General features: G+C 37.7%; 2 protein-coding genes across 2 annotated transcripts; one reads left to right on the forward strand and one right to left on the reverse strand.

Annotated features, from left to right (window-relative positions):
* Positions 1-6,708: 6,708 nt before the first annotated feature.
* LOC115981764 (probable O-methyltransferase 3) lies at positions 6,709-9,127 on the reverse strand. Its single transcript, XM_031104110.1, is given in 3 exon segments — positions 6,709-7,167; positions 8,331-9,005; positions 9,008-9,127. Coding segments are annotated over 3 exon segments (1,098 nt in total). The 3' UTR covers positions 6,709-6,864.
* Positions 9,128-11,937: 2,810 nt separating this feature from the next.
* Positions 11,938-18,085, forward strand: LOC115981122 (probable terpene synthase 12). The gene is made up of 9 exons (XM_031103305.1): positions 11,938-12,017; positions 12,117-12,204; positions 14,347-14,614; positions 15,075-15,276; positions 15,997-16,167; positions 16,299-16,517; positions 16,602-16,740; positions 17,146-17,394; positions 17,523-18,085. Exons 1-9 carry the CDS (start codon positions 11,938-11,940, stop codon positions 17,817-17,819), a joined length of 1,713 nt encoding a protein of 570 aa, XP_030959165.1. The 3' UTR covers positions 17,820-18,085.
* The last annotated feature ends 2,419 nt before the right edge of the window (positions 18,086-20,504 follow it).

Genomic DNA, 20,504 nt, shown 5'->3' on the forward strand with positions numbered 1-20,504 from the left:
AATCCCATGCCCAATATACAATCGTATTTAAAAAAACCAGGAGAAAATGGGCAAATGCCCCTTTCAAAAAAAAAAATCTAGCATTTTGCCCCCTTTTCTAAACTAATTAGGGAAATGCCCCCTCTTTTGAAACTCGATTTTCTCAAAATCGAGTTATAAAAATAAAAAAAATTTTGAAGCCCTATAGTGGCGTTTTAAGGAGCTTATAGTGACGTTTTAAGGACCTATAGTGGCGTTTTGTAATCCGATCTCCATGAAGTCGAGTTACATGCAATTTTTTTTCTTTTTTTTACCTATAACTCGGCTTCATGGAAATCAGATTACAAAACGCCACTATAGGTCCTTAAAACGTCATTATAGGATCCTTAAAAACGTCACTATAGGACTTAACTCGATTTTGAGAAAATTGAGCTTCAAAAGAGGGACATTTCCCTCATTAATTTAGGAAATAGGGTAAAATGTTGGATTGTTTTTTTGAAAGGGGCAAAAGCCAATTTTTTCCAAAAAAACCACGTGCTCATTGACTAAAGTTGATGAGATTATATATATAAGGCAATCATGGATCCATGCACTGGCTAACCGAACAAGTCACCGGCAAGGGATTAATTTTAGCTATTAGCCAAGGGAATCTCCAAAAAAGAAAACAAAAGAATGGGTAATTGTCCCATTCTGCTTAAAAGAGTGTGTTGTGGCGGTATAATTTGAGTGAAGTTTGTGTTTATAGTGTATCTTTGTATTCGAACCTCTTTTACTCTTTCTTGTATGTGTGTGTTTGTTTCTTTAAAAAAAACAATAAAATCTTATTTTACATATTTTGTTGAAAATGTATTTAAAGTTGAATAGTAATAAAAAGTGTATTTGCGCATTGCATATTTTCTAGTTTGCATAATATTGAAAGTTGATCGTTTGTCCTTAGCCTTAGTACCATATATAGTAGTCTAAGGTTTTGTTAAGGAGCATGTTCCTTAGCAATTTTCTTCATTTAGCATTCCACTTCATCAAGCCTTTACATTTTTGTCAAAATACTAATCCATTACATATGTTAATGATATATAAATTTGTAGGGTCACGTTTTTCAGGCCAGACCTAAGATGCATGAGACCTTAAACTAGTGAGCCCGATACAATGAATTTGTAGAGAGTGGGCCAAAGAGCTAGGCTCTGATGTATGGACAATGGTTATCACGGTCAAGTTGAGATGGACTGAGTTTTCTAGAAAGGATTGGTCCTCGACATGGAATGAGGAGCTTTTCTTGGTGCCACTGGTTTGTTATTTTAAGGGGGGGGGGGGCCTCAGCCCCACCCTTTCTGTTTCCCTCCACTCTCTTTTTATAGTAGTTTTCTTTCTCCTGAATGGGGTCCCTAGGGTAGGTACTTGTCCCATCAGCTCTTCCTTCCAGTTGTTGGGAGTGCTTGTAAAGGCAGAAGAGTATGGCTATGTCGGGCACAAGGCATGGAATGCAATAATGGCAGCCTTTCCCTCAGACACTTCCGTTTTCTCTGTTGTCCTTTTCTGCTTTAGCACTTTTCCTATTCCGTGGAACGATCTGGGGTGTCACTGCCAGTGGCAGGTTGCCCCCTTTATCCTCGGCTACATCCATGCCGAGGAGGATTCTCCCCATGGCCGAGGAGGGGTTTTTCCTTAGGCTGGGCCCTTGGCCTAATGTAGACATTGACATGGGCCTCCTGGTCTTTTACCCTCCCCACAATAGCCCCTCAAAATCCTGCTATCAGGCTCCTTGAACGGAGAGGAGGGTTTTAGTGACATCGGGCCTCTGTCACGGCTTGCCAAGTCTTGTCCTCCATTAATGCCAGAGCCTCTTCGCTTGCCTGAGGCGCATTCTTGGCTGTGAGACATTCGTTTAGTCTATCCAAGCCGCATTCCCGTCGTTTCGATACACGAGGTGCATTTTAATTAGGGCCTCTTCACGAGGTGACATAAATCCAACGGCTGAAAACTACTTTGGAAATTGAGTGAGATTTATCTCGCTTGCAATTCCTTCTTGGAGATTTGGGCGAATTGATTACTGTCAGGTTTGCCCCTTATATAAGACGCATGGTGGGAGATCATCCCCCTTTATTCGCAGACCCTTGAGTTTTTCAAGTTTCTAACTCACCAAATGTTCCCAAAGTCCCCACTGTGAGAGTGACTAAGATTTAGGGAGTGAAATGGTCAAGGATAGGGTTAGGGTGAGGGTGAAGGTACCAAACCCTTTTCAGAAGCCTCGGGTGTCTCCGAGATTTAGAATGGCCCAGTTAGGGTGAGGGAGACAAAGGCCAAAGATATTTCTTCCCCTCAATTGGAAGAGAAAGAAGTCTCTCTTCCTTTAGCCAAAATCTGAAGTAGGTGTAAGTCGCATCAGATTTTTGGTGCGACAAAATTGGGACTTTCATCCAGCGCTGTGTGTCATGCATGTGAGGGTTCGGGTTTCCCATCACCGGTACCATCCATACTTGCTCGATTGCTGCTAGAGCGATACTTACTTGATTGCTGCTAGAGCAAGTATGGGGATTTGTTGTTCCTGCTTCTTCTTCTTTTCCACCACCGGTGCCATCCAGACTTGCTTGGTTGCTGCTGGAGCAAGATTGAAGATTTATCGCTCCCATATACCGTTTTTTGTAGTTAGCTTCTGATATAGGCTTGTCTAAGCCCTTTTATGTATATTGTACTTCTTCTTTATCTAATAAAAAGGCGATTTTACTTCATTTTGCGTATCCTTTCTTTTTTGCAATAATTATTTTGTGAATGGATGTGTTGGTGTCTTTTCTTTCGAATAGTACTTAGGACTGATGCCATTGATAGTAAAGAATTGTCACTTTGAACTTATCAAAACTGACGGGCACAACAACGCTGACCCTAAATAAGTCAACTATATAAGACTAACCAGGAAAACAACCGCATGTTCTGTACTGTGAACAGGGTGACCGCCCGAGGACGTGTAACCCAAAGTAAACTGTCTGAGGGGGTCGCCAGGTACTAGGGTTCCTCTCCACGTTTCCAATGATATTTATAGCTTTAACTTGCCTTGGGCGTCTGGTTCGAGGACCCAAGCATGATTGAACTTAGCTTAAACGCTTAGAAGGGTACCATCGTGTGTTAGTTTCCACAAAGTCGGAGGTCTGAGGACCACGCAAGACTTTTGTTCCGTCTAGGACTTAGGTTTTTTTTTGAAGTAGCTAGTCTCCCCATAGGTTTGAGTCCGACGATCATGCAAGACATTGGTTCTGTCTGATACTTAGATTTCTGGAGTGACTAGTTTCCCCATAGGTTTGAGTCCGAAGACCATGCAATACCTTGGTTCTGTCTAACACTTAGGCTTCTGGAATGACTAGTTTCCCCATAGGTTTAAGTACGAGGACCATGCAAGACCTTGGTTCTGTCTAGCACTTAAGCTCTTGGGTGATTAGTTTCCCCATAGGTTTGAGTCTGAGGACCATGCAAGACCTTGGTTCTATCTAGCACTTAAGCTTTTGGAGTGACTAGTTTCCCCATAGGTTTGAGTCCGAGGACCATGCAAGACCTTGGTTCTGTCTAGCACTTAGACTATTGGATGACTAGTTTCCCCATAGGTTTGATTCCGAGGACCATGCAAGACCTTAGTTCTGTCTAACACTTAGGCTTCTGGAGTGACTAGTTTCCCCATAGGTTTGAGTCTGAGGACCATGCAAGACCTTGGTTCTGTCTAGTATTTAGACTTCTGGAGTGACTAGTTTCTCCATTGGTTTGAGTCCGAGTACCATGCAAGACCTTGATTCTGTCTAGTACTTAGACTCTTGGGTAACTAGTTTCCCCATAGATTTGAGTCCGAGGACCATGTAAGACCTTGGTTCTGTCTAGCACTTAGGCTTCTGGAGTGACTAGTTTTCCCATAGGTTTGAGTCTGAGGACCATGCAAGACCTTGGTTCTGTCTAGCACTTAGGCTCTTAGGTGACTAGTTTCCCCATAGGTTTGAGTCTGAGGACCATGCAAGACCTTGGTTCTGTCTAGTATTTAGACTTCTGGAGTGACTAGTTTCTCCATTGGTTTGAGTCCGAGTACCATGCAAGACCTTGATTCTGTCTAGTACTTAGACTCTTGGGTGACTAGTTTCCCCATAGATTTGAGTCCGAGGACCATGTAAGACCTTGGTTCTGTCTAGCACTTAGGCTTCTGGAGTGACTAGTTTTCCCATAGGTTTGAGTCTGAGGACCATGCAAGACCTTGGTTCTGTCTAGCACTTAGGCTCTTAGGTGACTAGTTTCCCCATAGGTTTGAGTCTGAGGACCATGCAAGACCTTGGTTCTGTCTAGCACTTAGGCTCTTGGGTGACTAGTTTCCCCATAGGTTTGAGTTTGAGGACCATGCAAGACCTTGGTTCTATCTAGCACTTAGGCTCTTGGGTGACTAATTTCCCCATAGGTTTGAGTCCGAGGACCATGCAAGACCTTGGTTCTGTCTAGCATTTAGGCTATTGGATGACTAGTTTCCCCATAGGTTTGATTCCGAGGACCATGCAAGACCTTGGTTCTATCTAGCACTTAGGCTCTTGGGTGACTAGTTTCCCCATAGGTTTGAGTCTGAGGACCATGCAAGACCTTGGTTCTATCTAGCACTTAGGCTCTTGGGTGACTAGTTTCCTTATAGGTTTGAGTCTGAGGACCATGCAAGACCTTGGTTCTGTCTAGCACTTAGGCTTTTGGAGTGACTAGTTTTCCCATAGGTTTGAGTTCGAGGACATGCAAGACTTTGGTTTTGTCTAACACTTAGGCTCTTGGGTGATTAGTTTCTCCATAGGTTTGAGTCCGAGGACCATCCAAGATCTTGGTTCTGTCTAGCACTTAGGCTCTTGGGTGACTAGTTTCCCCATAGGTTTGAGTCCAAGAACCATGCAAGACCTTAGTTTTGTCTAGCACTTAGGCTTCTAGAGTGACTAGTTTCCCCATAGGTTTGAGTCCAAGGACCATGCAAGACCTTGGTTCTATCTAGTACTTAGACTTTTGGAGTGACTAGTTTCCCCATAAGTTTGAGTCCGAGGACCATACAAGACCTTGGTTCTGTCTAGCATTTAGTCTCTTGGGTGATTAGTTTCCTCATAGGTTTGAGTCCGAGGACTATGCAAGATCTTGGTTCTGTCTAACACTTAGGCTCTTGGAGTGTCATTGGTGCGCGTCAATTTCCCCAAAGCCGGAGGTCCGAAGACTCGACATAGCTAAGGTTTTGTTTAACCGCTTCAAAATATTCTAGTTTGGCCCTTGGCTTCTTTCTCCGAAGGGAATTCAGCGAACCGGACTACTAGGCCCGTGAGAGTTAGCCCTTTGACAAATGCACGGGGCACACATCCGACGTCAGAAGCCCCTAGAACCGAACTCCGTTTAGCAATCCTCCTCGCGTAGTCAACGCTTCGAAGTGTAAACCTAAGTGGAAGCTGAGTAACGACAATGACAATGTGTTCTTGGAAATAATGGGGGGTGGCTTTCGCGTAGCTTGCACCACCGCCAAAGTGGTCCTTTCGAGGGGCTCTCGCTGATAGGAACTTGACCATGATTAACCGTTGCATTCGCCAACGCATAAGCTCTCCCCACAGATGGCGACAATTGTAGGGTCACGTTTTTCAAGTCAGTCCCAAGATGCATGGGACTTTAGACCAGTGAGCCCGGTACAATGAATTTGTAGAGAGTGGGCCAAAAAGCTAGGCTCTAATGTATGGACAACGGTTATCACGGTCAAGTTGAGATGGACTGAGTTTTCCAAAAAGGATTGGTCCTCAGCATGGAATGAGGAGCTTTTCCTGGTGCTACTGGTTTGTTGTTTTAGGGGGGGGGGGTCTCAGTCCCACCCTTTCTGTTTCCCTCCACTCCCTTTTTATAGTAGTTTTCTTCCTTCTGAATGGGGTCCCTAGGGTAGGTACTTGTCCTATCAGCCCTTCCTTCCAGTTGTTAGAAGTGGTTGTAAAGACAAAAGAGTATGGCTGTGTCAGGCACAAGGTACAGAATGCAATAATGGCAGCCTTTCCCTCAGACACTTCCATTTTCTCCGTTGTCCTTTTCTACTTTAGCACTTTTCCTATTCCGTGGAACGATCTGGGGTGTCACTGCCAGTGGCAGGTTGCCCCCTTTATCCTCGGCTACATCCATGCCGAGGAGGATTCTCCCCATGGCTGAGGAGGGGTTTTTCCTTGGGTTGGGCTCTTGGCCCAATGTAGACATTGACATGGGCCTCCTGGTCTTTTACCCTCCCCACAAAATTAATATTTTGACATAATTAAATTCAAAGGTTTGATGATGTGCAAAGGTTCTTGGGTAGATATTTATTAAAGTTACACTACTTAAAATTTTTTTATTGGTTAAAATATTTAAAATCTTACAATTGGATTACACATTTTCATTGCTCTTAATACGTATGTCAAATTTTGTATTAATTAGATATTATTTACTATTTGATTAATTATTTTACAAATAAAATAGTTATTAATCTCTTATCATCTCAATATTTTGCAAATATAGAGATAATATAAAGAGGTAATATAATATCTAACCAATAATTTATATTTTTAACTTATTTTAGTGAGATATCATATATAATTTCTAAATATAGTGGAGTAATATAACCAAATTAATTTTCTAATTATCAAAACACATAATGAGTGTTAATTATACACCATAAAGATTATTTCTTATTAAAATTAAATAAATAAACTGATAGCATATTGTGCAGTACATCAACTGGTGGTAAATAATTGCACACACCTTCGATACAAGATAGAACATTAATACATTATTGTAGTTTGAGTCAACATATTACTGATAACACACATGAGCACATAAGAAACCAAAATTTAATAATATAATGCATGCATGAAAATCCATCAAACTTGCAAGAACTTATTAAGGATACACTTCAATAAGAACCCTTAAACCTAGTATGGGGGTTATCTTATAGTTACTAAAACCAGCATCCATAAATAGCTTAGCCCATTCTTTCTCATTTCTCTCTCTTCCTTTCACTAATACCATCAGCATCATGTCAAAAAAGAGTTGTGTCTCAGTTGACTTTTTATCTTCCTTTTGATTCTCCATCATCAACTCTATGATAATCACTTTTCCCTTCTTATCATTGGTAGTGATTGCCTCCTTGCATCGCTTAAGCAGTTTCACGCTGTCCTCTTCATTCCAATCATGCAATATCCACTGTCTCCTCATTTGCAAGATCAATCAAAAACACTAAAATTGTATGAGGTCAAACCCTTAGACATAATGAAATTTTATATTCTTTTATGATTATTTTATTTAGTCCATGCTATTAAAATAATCATGGTTAGGCAAAGAAACAAACTAATTTACGAAAATTGAAAAAAAATGAAATGCATGAAATGAAACGTACCTAGTTACATGAAACAAGCTTAATATTTTGAAAATTCTAAAAGTGGATTACATATTCATTAGGTTCTTGACATATATATATATATGTCATATTTTGTATCTATTGAATGTTATTTACTTCATATTAATAAAATCATGTTTCATACAAAATTTTAAAATAAAATATTTGAAATTTAAATTATTTTATAGATGAGACAATTATTAGCCTCTAATAGTATTGATGTTTTGAATGCATATAGCGCAAAACAAGACAATTTATTAGAATGGTGGATTTTTCATAGAAAAACATCCAAAAGTTACACCATAAACCATGTGTAACTTGAAGCAAATTTTATATATGTGTGTGTGTGTGTTGGAGGGGCATGATAATTTTTATTGAATAGAATTTGGATAAAATTTAGTTACAAAATTGGTTATAGTCTAAGACAACAACCTTACTCAATAAAATAAATATTATTACATATTTTAAAAATATAATCTTTAAATTGTATGATCTTTGCATTCTTAATACATATGTTAAATTTTGTATCAATTAGATGTTATTTACTATATAATCTATAAGTTAATATTTTATTCATAATTTTAAACTACAAAAACTTATAATTTAAACAATTTATTGATGAGATAGCTATTGAACTTTAATTTTATAGAAAATTTGCAATGGTGGATTTATCAAAATTCACCTCTAATAAAAATATATTAAGTATGATTATAGTCTAAACTACAACCAATTTTATAGCTAAACTTTGTCCATAGAATATATTTTTAAAAGGATAAAAGAAAATTTTGAAGACTTTAGGAGCTATAGCGCCGTTCTCCCAGGTGGGTTTGCCACTACAAGAATAGAGTTGATCCACAATATGGAAATTTGGAAATAAATTGTGAAAATGCCTCTAATCACCGAATGTAAACCATATGATATGTACGACCATTCATGTACCGGGTGGAAATAGCACTAAAATATATTTTACCTTCATAAAAACAGCATCAGCAGGAGGAACTGCCTCAAACATGTCCCCTCCAACATATTTCAAGTTCTTACTCCCTTGAAAGTCAGCAACTACGTGTGGGAGATCAAATACAGTGCACTCTATGTCTGGGAATGTATCGGCAATGGCCTTGGTCACAGTTCCTGTGCCACCTCCAACGTCGACAAATGACTTCAGTCCCTCAAACACCCCCTTACACTTGTCAACCACAATGCTCATGACTAAGCGTGCATCGCTAGCCATAGCATCATTGAAAATATTAGCAAATTTTGGTTCATCCCCCCCATAATCCCAAAATGTCTTCCCGTGAGCCGTGTCAAATGGTGTAAGATCCTCATTTTGGAACCAAGTGGTCAAATAATTCCATGGCGTTGTCAACACTGGATCAACCACGGCTAGTAAGAAAGGTGTCACACTCAAGGGATTGTCCTTAATGAGGAGCCTGGAAGATTCAGTCAGTACATACGCTTCTTCTTGGTCATTTTCGTTAGTATTTTTGGGAGCAAAGAAGCCAGAGTGGATCAAAATGCGCATGAGGCGGTAAACATGTGGAGATTTTGTAGGGTATATTGGTAGTGCAGTGATGAGCTCAGAGAGAGTCATGGGTTTGCCATGGTTGTGGATGATATCTGGTATACCTAGCTCAATTGCACATTTTTAAGGGACATAGAGTTTACGAAGTTGAAAATGTGGTTCCATATGTGGGCTTGAGCATCAAGTAACTCAGTAGCATTTTCACCTGGGACCAATTTGAAACTTAGCTGTTTAGTGCCACTCATTTTGTTTTTTTACATACCAACTCTTTAGAACATTGAGCTTACATATATAATATCGAGAATTGAGTGATATGCTCATATCATACCGACAGCCAATAGTATTTGGACGACAGAAACAGGTATAAGAAAAAATCTTTTCTTTATAAATTGATACAGAAAAGACAAAGAAAGAAAAAGATATGTTCCACCGAACCGAAATTTTTGGTTTTACCAAATTTGGTACTGACACCGAAAGGGAGGAACACCGACACCGAACTGACTGGATTTCAATCGGTTCGGTCGGTTTTCGGTTGGAATTACAACACGTTTTTTTTGCCCCCACTGCACCTCTTAAATCAGTTAAATGTTTATTTAAATTTAGTCAATTAGATTTGCTAGATCTGACCTATCCAAAAAAAAAAAAAAAAGATTTGTTACATCTGCTTTCCTCATCAGGATAATTGAAGCCATATAGATTATGGAATTCACGTGATAATTATGGAATTCTAATTTTCCGGAACTCTACCACTGTCCTCGATATCGAGTCTAAATCTTCTGTCCCACTTTTCTTACTCTACTCTTTACTCCACAAAAAAAAACTTACCACGTGTTCACTTAATTAATTAAATACTATCATTATTAACTTATTAATACTACTGTTATTAATCAATAGTAGTATTTAATTAATTAGGTGAATACGTGTCAAGTTTTTATTGGTAAAGTATAAAGTGGAGTAGGAAAAGTGGGATAGAAAATTTGGACTCCTCGATATCGAGTCAAAATTATGTGTCTCAAATTCTCTATATCACTCTATGCTCCACGAATTAAAATGTGCCACGTGTCCACCAATTCTTAAATTCACGCTTCTTATTTCACTTACCCAAAAAAAAAAAAAAAAACACCCAACATCATCTCATCCCACTTATGTGAGTTTGCCAACGCCATCAAAGGCTGTCACAGCCATGGCTTCGCCTCTAGGTTCATGTGGATCAAAGCTGGTCTAAAACCCCCATGAACCCATTGCTCTGCCTTGTTCATGTGGATCACTCTGCCTTGTTCTTAGAAAGGTACAACAGGTTGCCCCCCACCGCCTCCGCCTCTTCGTTTTCTTGTCATCAACACTAGTCCCATCCCCACCTCTGTCGGATCTGCTTTGCTCTCAGAACATCACCACCACCTTTGATTTGCTCCTCTTTTTCTTGCCATCAATGCCACCAAGGAGCACATCCTGTCTAAAGACGAAACCGACGTGCCAAACCAGGATGTGCCAATGAAGTTGGTGGTGGTTGTCTCTTAGTAGTGGTGTTGCCGGAGTTGATGGTGGTGACCGGTGATGGCCTGATGGGATAACATGAGTTTTTTTTTTTTTTTTTTTTTTTTTTTTTTTTTTTTTTTTTTAAGAAAGTTCTTTTTGTTGAGTGAAATAGGAAGCGTGAATTTAGGAATTAGTGGACACGTGGCACATTTTAATTCGTGGAGTATAGAAATGGTATAGAGAGTTTGAGACAGAAGATTTTGACTCCTCGATATCATCTAGGTAATCATTGTCTCATAAAGCTCTAATCTATTTCAAAAATTGGCAGTTCACAACTTCACATAGTTATAATTTATGCCATGTCTTGTACAAATAGCATGGGCAAAAATTTTCCATTCTAAAATTTATAAAGATCCTCATGCTTCAAAAATAAAAATGGATTGGTATAAGGCTCTAGAAGACTAGAATACCCACCAATCACCTACAACCTTTGGAAAGAAGTGAAGAAAAGGCTAGGAACTAGAAAAGTTCTATCAAAATCCACCTTCTGAGTTTCTTTTTAAATCTTTCTTTCAAAGTGTAGTATTTCACGCTATCTTGTTCTATCAATATTCTTTTGATATTTTTGTGTATGATAATTTCAAAAAGTTTAAATTTGTTGCACATAAATTGTTTTATACGTTTTACACAACCCAAATCACCTTCCCTTCTTCACTTAGAGGTTGCTTTTGGAGGTGCGTGTAAAATTTTGTAAAATAGTTTGTGTAATAAACACTACTCATTAAAAAAATATTTAAATGTCTCTGGCCTATTCTTGGTATCAAGTATCCATCAATTTCTTTTTAAATATCAAACTTAACTAAATGCTCTATCTTAAATGTTGTTTCTTCTAAGTTTGAAATCAATAATCAACCCCTAAATTATTTTGACTCATTCAAAAGTCACCGGTATACGCCTTTACGCTGCATTAGTTTCAACTGTAGAGGAAGTCGGGAAAATACTTTACACCGTGCTTGCTATTTGGGATGTTCAAAAAATTCGGTCAAAGAGAAAATTAAATCATTTGACTATAAAATAAGAGGGCTTCAAGTGTAATTAAAATAATCTACACATTCAAATAACCTTCAAATAGAATTTTACAGACTGAAAACAGAAAAGGAGAGAGAGAGAGAGAGAGCAATGGTAGTCCAGCCTTCACTCCACCCAAACCCATCGCTAATTAAATCACGCCACTCAAATCCATCACCGGTCTGATCGCGCTGCTCAAACCCATCGCTGGTCTGATCGCACCGCCTCAGCTCCTCCGTCGTGCTCAAACCCATTTCCGATGAACCCAACTAAACCCACACTGATTTCACCACATCCCAGTCCCTGACTCGTGGCCTCGTAGTCGTGCCTACAAGCCCCTCTGCCGGTGAAGGTAGTTTCTCATCTACTTCACCTTTGTCCTCTCTCTCACTCATCAAACCCATCCTTCTTCCACCCACGCCATCACTGCCTTAAATTTTTTTTTTTTTTTTTAATATTGTAAAATAACATTTTTGCTTGGGTTTTGGAGGATTGGTGGTTGGGGTGATTCATGGGTTTCAGTGGTGGTGGGTTGGGGGTGAGTTTAAGCGTTGATGGTGGTCGATTAGGGGTGGTGGATCGTTGGCTAGGGTGGTTTATGGGTTTCAATGATGGTGGATGGGTTTTGGTAGATGGTTTTGATATTAATTTTGAGATTAATGTGTTTTGATTTTGATTATGATTTTTCAGATTAAATGGTTATGTGGTGGTTGATGGTGGCTGGGTTTGTAGTAGCCAGTGGTGGTTGATGGTGGCTAGGTTTATGGTGGTGATTGTGGTTGTTGGGTTTTCTGAAAATAGGTTTTTACATGCAATATCAAACACTAAAAATACTTTTCCAATAAATTTTCCAAAACACAAACAAACAATTGAAAATATTTTACACTCGGGAAGCATTTTACATATTGCCAAACGCAGCCTAACCAAAAGTCATTTAAGTTCTTTGACAGTCAAAGGACTAATATATTTTTTTATTAACCCACTTCAAACATAAACGACTAAAAAGATTTGTAAACAAGGTTAAAAGAATGTAGATAGCAATTTTTTCTTTTTTCTTTTTTTAATTACGAGTAATAGGAAATAGAAATACTATGTCTTGGTCACCAAGAAGTATTAACTAGTTAAACTATAATGTGGCATTTGGTAGGGGGAATCCAAATTACTCTTGGCATCTAGATTCTTAGGAATGTGATTCCTTGCAATTCTTTGCTATCTGGATGCCTAAGAATGTAGCTAATTCTATGTTTGGTTTCATTGGGAATCTTTTAAGATTCTTAGGAATGTGAAATGATAATGCTTGGTTTATTCCTAGGAATCTTAAATGAATTATTTATTTTTTCATTCTATCCTTAGATTTGAATGTGAACTACCAAGTCCTTTAAAAAAAAAAGGAAATGCTAACGAATGCCCTTAGGGCATTGGTTAACAATCCATTTAAAGAAAGTTTGTACGGGATGTTAGGACATACGTGATTCATTGTTAGGACATACGTGATTCATTGTTAGGAACATATGTCAACATTTTAAGTAATTGGCTAATCCTTTGATAAAACGCACTTTACTTGTATTTGGGTATATTTAGGATGTGTTTAATGCTTCAAGAAACAAGGTTTCAAGTTCAAATGTTAAAGCCATGCAAGTCTGTTCAAGAATCAAGTGAGAAAGTGTTGGATTTTAAAACTCGACAGCTAGCATCTATCAAGGTTTAGAAGCTGCTGAAGCCCGTGGCTTGACAGCTAGCTCGATAGATGGCTATCTATCACGGTTTATGAAACTCAGTTTTTTAAAGTTGTTTTTCATCCAATCCGTGAGTATATGTTTGAGCTTTCTTTTCTCACAACTCTAAGCTTATATAAAGTTTATTTTAAGGGCCGTAAAAGGTTACACACAGTTGCACAAGAGCACAATTCCACAAGTGTGAAGAAAAGTGTGACCGGAAACTCAATTTGCCCTAATTCTTCTTTCTCTTCAAGAAGCTGCTGTGTTTGTATACCATAGGGTTTTGTGACCAAGCAACTTCATGGTCTTCATCGTGTGATGAACAGAAGAACTTTGCAGCCACGTATTTCCACACATGTTTTCAAATACATAAAAATGAACAGTGACATTAGGTTTTACCTACTTACTTTTTCAAATATACTTTTCAACAGATTCTCTATCACTTTCTCCATCTCATTTAAATATTATTTATTCATTCATTCTTCATTCTTTTTTTGATCATCATTTATTCTTCCTATATTCATTCTCAACAATTATATTTTTCAATAAAAAATGTTATATCCACAAAACTTTTTGCAATACTTTCGCAAGAATCACATCAAAATCTTATGTGGAAAGTTGTTCCTAGTTCTAATTTGAACTCACCGCTGAAATTATTTTTTTACTCACCAATATTAGCTAATAATAATCTATTACTTAAAATTTATAGTGAAAATATTGTGGTAGCATTTCTTAATTGCCATTTCTTATTTTTTTTATATTATTTTTCCTTTCTTAATTTCTTAACTGCTAATTAATAACGTACCAGACAAACCATATTTAACAGTTCAATTAAATATTTATTCACACTTGTATACACAATATCCACAATTGTACAATCGATATACACATTTTAAAATGTCAAAAAGGTGATAACCCTGTTTAAACGTGGAAAGGGCTGAAACAAGTATGAAAATGTGAAATGAGTTGTGTGGGAGAATCATTATCCTTAATTAACAGCTATATATCTTTTTTTTTTCCTTAAAAGAAGTGGGGAATAAAGGGTTGGAACACAAATTCAGCATGGGAGATATAATTGGGTAGTGTCTTTGAGCCACAAGGTTGTTGGCATTTTTGTCATATTTTGCTATAACTCATGAAGTAGTCAATAAGTGTAAATCGTTACACTATATTTCTCCTATAATCATGTTGTGACCATGCAGGGTGAACTATACGAAGATAGGGTAAAGAAAGTAGAAGAAGATGTGAGGAGTATGATTAATAATGAAAATGCGGACTTAGTGGAAACACTTGAACTAATTGATGATGTTCAACGATTAGATTTGGGGCACCGCTTTGAGAAGGACATAGCAAGAGCCCTTGTAAAGTTTGCATCTTCAAAAGGTTGTAACGAGAGAGTAGAGAAGAGTCTGCATGCTACTGCTCTCAGCTTTAGGATCCTCAGACAACACGGCTATGAGGTTTCTCAAGGTATAATTAAATATCTACCGACATCATGGGTTCTTTTCAATATATGGTCCTCGTTATTTCTAGATTTTGTGATATTAAGGTAATACAAATTTTACTGCATAATTTTTTTTTTTACAAAGCAATGCAATCATCAATCACAGAAAATGTAATTGGGACATACATATATTATATTATTAAAATTTTCCCATTATATTTATTTTCATATCAATTTATAATTTTTACTACATTTTATAAAGTAAAAGTTTTACGAAGTAATGCAATCATCAATCATAAAAAAAAATAAATAAATAAATAAATTGGGACATACATTTATTATATTGTTAAAATCCACCAATCGTATTTCTTATCACATTAATTTGTAATTTTTATTATGGTAAAATTTGTAAAATTTATAACATTTTTCATCTCGTGTCAACCTCATAACCTCATAATTATTGGATAATGTCTGTATGGAACCCAGATATATTCAACAGATTCAAGGACGATAGTGGCAATTTCAAGGAATTCCTCGGAAAGGATGTTCAAGGAATGCTCAGTCTATATGAAGCCTCGTATCTTGCTTTTGAAGGAGAAAATCTCTTGGATAAGACCCTGGCATTCACAAGAATGCATCTCAAGGACCTCAAAAGGGATGTAAGTAAAAGCATCGCAGAACAAATTAGGTGTTGTTTGGATGAGTGAGTTTTGAGTGATATGATTTTGTTTTCATCACTCATCATCCAAAATTTGTGGGACCCACGGAAATTTTTTTTGTTTGGACACCATCACTCATGATCCATGACTCAGTTTTCATCACTCAATTTTCTGATTTTTGAGTTATGAGTTATGGAAACTGAAAACACATTTTAGCTGTTTTCAATTTTCATAACTCATAACTCAATGGCATTTTTGTAATTATACACACATAGAGAGACCCACAGCTGCAACTTTTGACCTTTGACTCCTTTTTTTTTTTTTTTTTCACCGGTTGGTCTTCCGTTCTTTTTTTTTTTTTTTTTTCTTCACTGATTCTTTCTTCAGTTCTTCGTCTCTCTCTCTCTCTCTCTTTTTTTTTTTTTTTTTTTTTTTTTTTCTGGGTTCAGTGGTTTTTTTTTTTTTTAATTGTTTTTTTTTCTCACTGGGTTCAGTGAATTTAGCTACTAGGGGTTGAAGGAAAAAAAAAAGAAAAAAAGTAAAAACTACACAAGGTACAAGTATGAGGCCCACAAATAATTGAAAAATATTGAGTGATGATAAGTGAGTGATGGTGCCAAACAGGATGGGGTGTTTTAAGTGATGAGTGATAAGTAATAAGTGATGAGTGATGAAAACTGAGTGATGAGTGATGGGTGATGAAAACTGAGTGATGAGTGACCATTTTTTTAAACCAAACAAGGCCTTAGCCACGCATTGGAGGTTCCATTGCACCATAGAATGCTAAGGCTGGAAGCTCGATGGTATATTGAGGCATATAGTAAGAGGGAGGATGCCAATGGTGTTCTACTTGAACTCGCCAAGTTGGATTTTAACATTGTGCAATCAGTACATCAAACTGAGCTTCAAGAAATGTCGAGGTAAGATAATTCTCAATGTATTTATATGTGATCAATTAGGCGGGCTTTTGCTAAATAACGTTACCAAAAAAAAAAAAAAAAATTGCATGTTAAGTGGGAACTAATTAATTTTGCTTCCCACATGCATTTAGGTGGTGGAAGGGTATGGGTCTAGCAAACAAGTTGAGCTTCAGTAGAGATAGACTGATGGAATGCTTCTTTTGGACCGTTGGAATGGCCTACGAACCTCAATTCAGTCATTTTCGTAAAGGGTTAACGAAAGTGTTTTCTCTGATAACCGCCATTGATGATGTCTATGATGTTTATGGTACTCTGGATGAACTGGAGCTATTTACTGATGCCGTTGAAAGGTTTATACTAACCAACTCTTCAACGTTCCAATTTTTACAATAGCAAGTCATAGCTTTAATTTGAATTCTTAATGATTTTTTCAGATGGGATATCAGTGTGGTGAAAAATCTTCCCAACTGTATGAAATTGAGCTTCCTAGCTCTCTATAACACAGTTAATGAGATGGCATATGACAATCTTAAGGATAATGAAGAAGACAGCCTTCCATACCTAACAAAAGCGGTAGATATATATGTAGCCATTTAATCGTTTCTTTTAATGAATAAATAGCATGTAGGTTTTCTTTTATAGTTAATGGGTGTTCTAGTTTATTTGATAACAAAGCCTTTAATGCAATATGTTGCAATCCTTCTACAACCTTATAGTAATTTTTTTTAAATGCTAGGATCACAAAAAAATTTACAATTTTGACATAGTTCTCAACTTTTTTGTGGTCTTATTTATGCTTTTATAACATACATGCACTTGCTAATACATTTTCTTGATTTCATAAAAGAGAGGCATTTTAATATATATATATTGAAACCTCAGTAGTTGTCCAAGGACACATGTTAATAATTGCTTTCAGTTAACACATAAATAGCAAGTGGAGAATCTAATGCATGTATCTTGTATGTTTTACCTTAGTGGGCTGATATGTTAAAAGCTTTCCTACAAGAAGCAAAGTGGAGTTACAACAAAGATATGCCAACATTCAGGGACTATCTTGACAATGCATGGGTATCAGTATCTGGGGTTGTCATGCTAGTTCATACTTATTTTTTATTGAACCAAACTGTCACAAAGCAAGCACTTGGAGGCTTAGAAAAATACCCCGATCTCTTACGTTGGCCATCCATGATTTTTCAACTCTTCAATGATTTGACTACTTCCGCGGTATTAATTCTATTTTTTTTACCACCCCCATGTTGTTCTTTTTTGTGCTAAACTGGATTTTAAAATCTATATCATAGTTGATAAGATTACTTTACATTAATATATTTTGTCATTTGTTTGAAAAACAGGCAGAGTTAGAGACTGGTAAAACTGCAAATGCAATCCATTGCTACATGCGTGAAACTAGTCTTTCAGAGAAACGTGCTTGCAAAGACATCAGAAATGTGGTTGACAGAACTTGGAAAAAGATAAATGAAGAGCGAGTAGTTGATTCTTCATTTGGAGAACCGTTTGTGGAATTAGCAATCAACCTTGCTCGGATTGCCCAATGCACATACCAGTACGGAGATGGGCTTGGGGACCCAGATGAGAGAGCGAAGAACCGAGTGTTATCATTGATGATTGAACCTGTTTCACTAATTTAGAGATAAAATATGTGTGGTCTATGTCTGAGCTTGAGGTAAAAATTGTAAACTTATCGATCGGCTCAAGTCAATAGTGGCTACGAAATGGGTGCTAGAGGCTGCGGTGGATGGAGTTTGGCGTCTAATATTTGTTCTTTATGTTGAAAAGTTAAATAAATAAGGACAAGAGTATCTGGGGTTCATACTTCAAATTGATTAAGTTTGATTTTGCCTAGTGCTAAGCAATGTGGCCTACGCAATAAATGGAGAAGACATTTAAACTACTAGATATATTGATGAATGTGGCCTAGATTGATGAATGCTAAGGATTTAGTTTCCATTTAGTCTCACATAATTTAAAATCTCATGCTGGGATAATGGAATTAATTTGTAATTTAATAATAAAAAATCCTGAATGATGGGATAATGGTATCTAGCTCTTTGTATCTAATTTTTTTTTTTTTTTTTTTTCTAGTAGGTATTTACACTTGAAATGAAAATTCTAGAAACTAAGAACTAAATAATAATAAAAAATCCTGTACAGGATATTTATGTACGTACAGGATTTTTTTTAGCTTCTAGAATTTTCATTTCATGTATAAAGCCTTTATGTATGACAGAAATTCGTCTTCTCTGCAGCAAAAGAAACATAACATTTTTTTTGCCGAAAAAAGAAACATAACTCAATCCATTGTGTTGTAACGCACCAGCCCTTAAAAAAAGATCAGATTTTCATTTCCTGGTGGGTGAAGATAAATTTGGGGGTCGTCCAGTCAATATTAGACGTGCACTTCGCTTTCAGGAATGTCTGGACACTTGTAGGCTGATTGATATTGGTTTTTCTGGGCCTCATTTCACGTGGTCCAATCACAGGCCATTGACAGATCTAATTCAAGAAAGGATCGATAGGATCTTTGTTAATGCTGAATGGAATAAGATTTACCCAGAAGCTAATGTTAAACACCTTGAAAGAGTTCAGTAAGACCATTGCCCCATCCTGGTTTGTCTCGAGCATAGTCAACAAGCCAGACTCCAACGCCCCTTCAGGTTCCAACCCATATGGTTGTCACATCCTGATTTCCCAAATGTAGTGCGTGATGCCTGGATCAATCCTGTTGTGCTAGCCAATGCAACGGCCACTTTCACGGAAAAGGCTAGAGTGTGGAATAAGGAGGTCTTTGGGAACATTTTTCACCGAAAAAAGAGAGTTGTTGCAAGGCATAGAGGTGTCCAAATAGCTCTGTCCACTAATCCCAATAATTTTCTTATGGATTTGGAAAGGGATTTGAGGAAGAAGTTCACGGAAGTTTTGAAGCTTGAAGAGGAATTATGGGCCATGAAATCCTAAATTACTTGGTTGGTGGAGGGGGATAGAAACACCAGCTTTTACCATACCTCGGCATTAGTGCGGAGAAGAAGAAACCGAATCACTTGCATGAAAGACCAAGCTGGTAATTGAGTTCAAGGAGAAAAGGATATAACTGAATTTATTAGAAATGGTTATATTGATTTATTTTCTTCAAGTCACAGCCACTCTACCTTTGCCATGTGGGACCCTCCTTTCTGGCAAACCTATTTAAAAGAGGAGGACTCAGCTATGCTTACTCGCCCAGTATCGAATGAAGACATCTCTGCAGGCCTTTGGTCCCTTAAGGCATTTAAGGCTCCCGGTTTTGATGGTCTTCACGCTGGATTCTTCCAGCGCTTCTGGTTATTAATGGGGGAATCAATCAAGAATGAAGTAAAGCAGATTTTTACCTCTGGTAGGATTCCCAAGTACCTCAACAAAACGGTTGTTACTCTGATCTCGAAATGTGGTAATCCGAAATCTTTTGGTCATTACCGCCCTATCAGTCTGTGTAACACGGTGTACAAGATCGTCTCCAAGATCATTGTTGCTCGGATTCGGCCTTTTCTTCCAAATCTGGTTTCTCCTCTCCAAACCACTTTTGTCCTTGGGAGAAAAGGAATTGACAATGCGATAATTGTCCAAGAAATTATCCATTCCATGTCTAAAACTAGGGGGAGAAGTGAGTATATGGCGATTAAGATTGATTTGGAGAAAGCCTACGATCATATGGAGTGGAGTTTTATTCGAGATACCCTCACTCTTTTCAAGTTTCCAATCCAGCTGATTGCTCTTATTATTAGCTGTGTTTCTTCTTCCTCAATATCCATTCTCTTCAATGGGGGTGCTTTGGAGCCGTTCCACCATTTCAGAGGTATTAGGCAAGGGGACCCGCTATCTCCGTATCTTTTCATTTTCTGTATGGAGGTTTTAGGTGCCATGATAACAGAGAAATGCAGCTCTAAGTTGTGGAATCTGATCAAGGCTTCTCAGGGAGGGATTGCTTTTTCTTATTTGTTCTTTGCTGATGATCTGGTGTTGTTTGCAAAGGCGGATCGGAAAAATTGTGTGGCTGTGAGGGATGTTTTGGAGTCCTTTTGCGAGCTTTCTAGTCAAAAGGTTAGTCTGGATAAATCTCAGGTCTTCTTTAATCCTAATGTTTCAGCAGATGGTAGGACTGACCTGTGTAATATTCTAGGATTTCGATCTACCCCGTCGCTTGGAAAGTATCTTGGTTTCCCCATTAAACACTCGGGCACACCACAGGATTTTGGGTTTATCTTGGACAGGGTGCAAGGGAGGCTTGCGGGGTGGAAAGCTAACTTGCTCTCTTTTGCGGGGAGGCTTGTTCTCACCCA

This window comes from Quercus lobata, chromosome 3, assembly GCF_001633185.2.
Source record: "Quercus lobata isolate SW786 chromosome 3, ValleyOak3.0 Primary Assembly, whole genome shotgun sequence".
Classification (NCBI taxonomy): domain Eukaryota; kingdom Viridiplantae; phylum Streptophyta; class Magnoliopsida; order Fagales; family Fagaceae; genus Quercus; species Quercus lobata.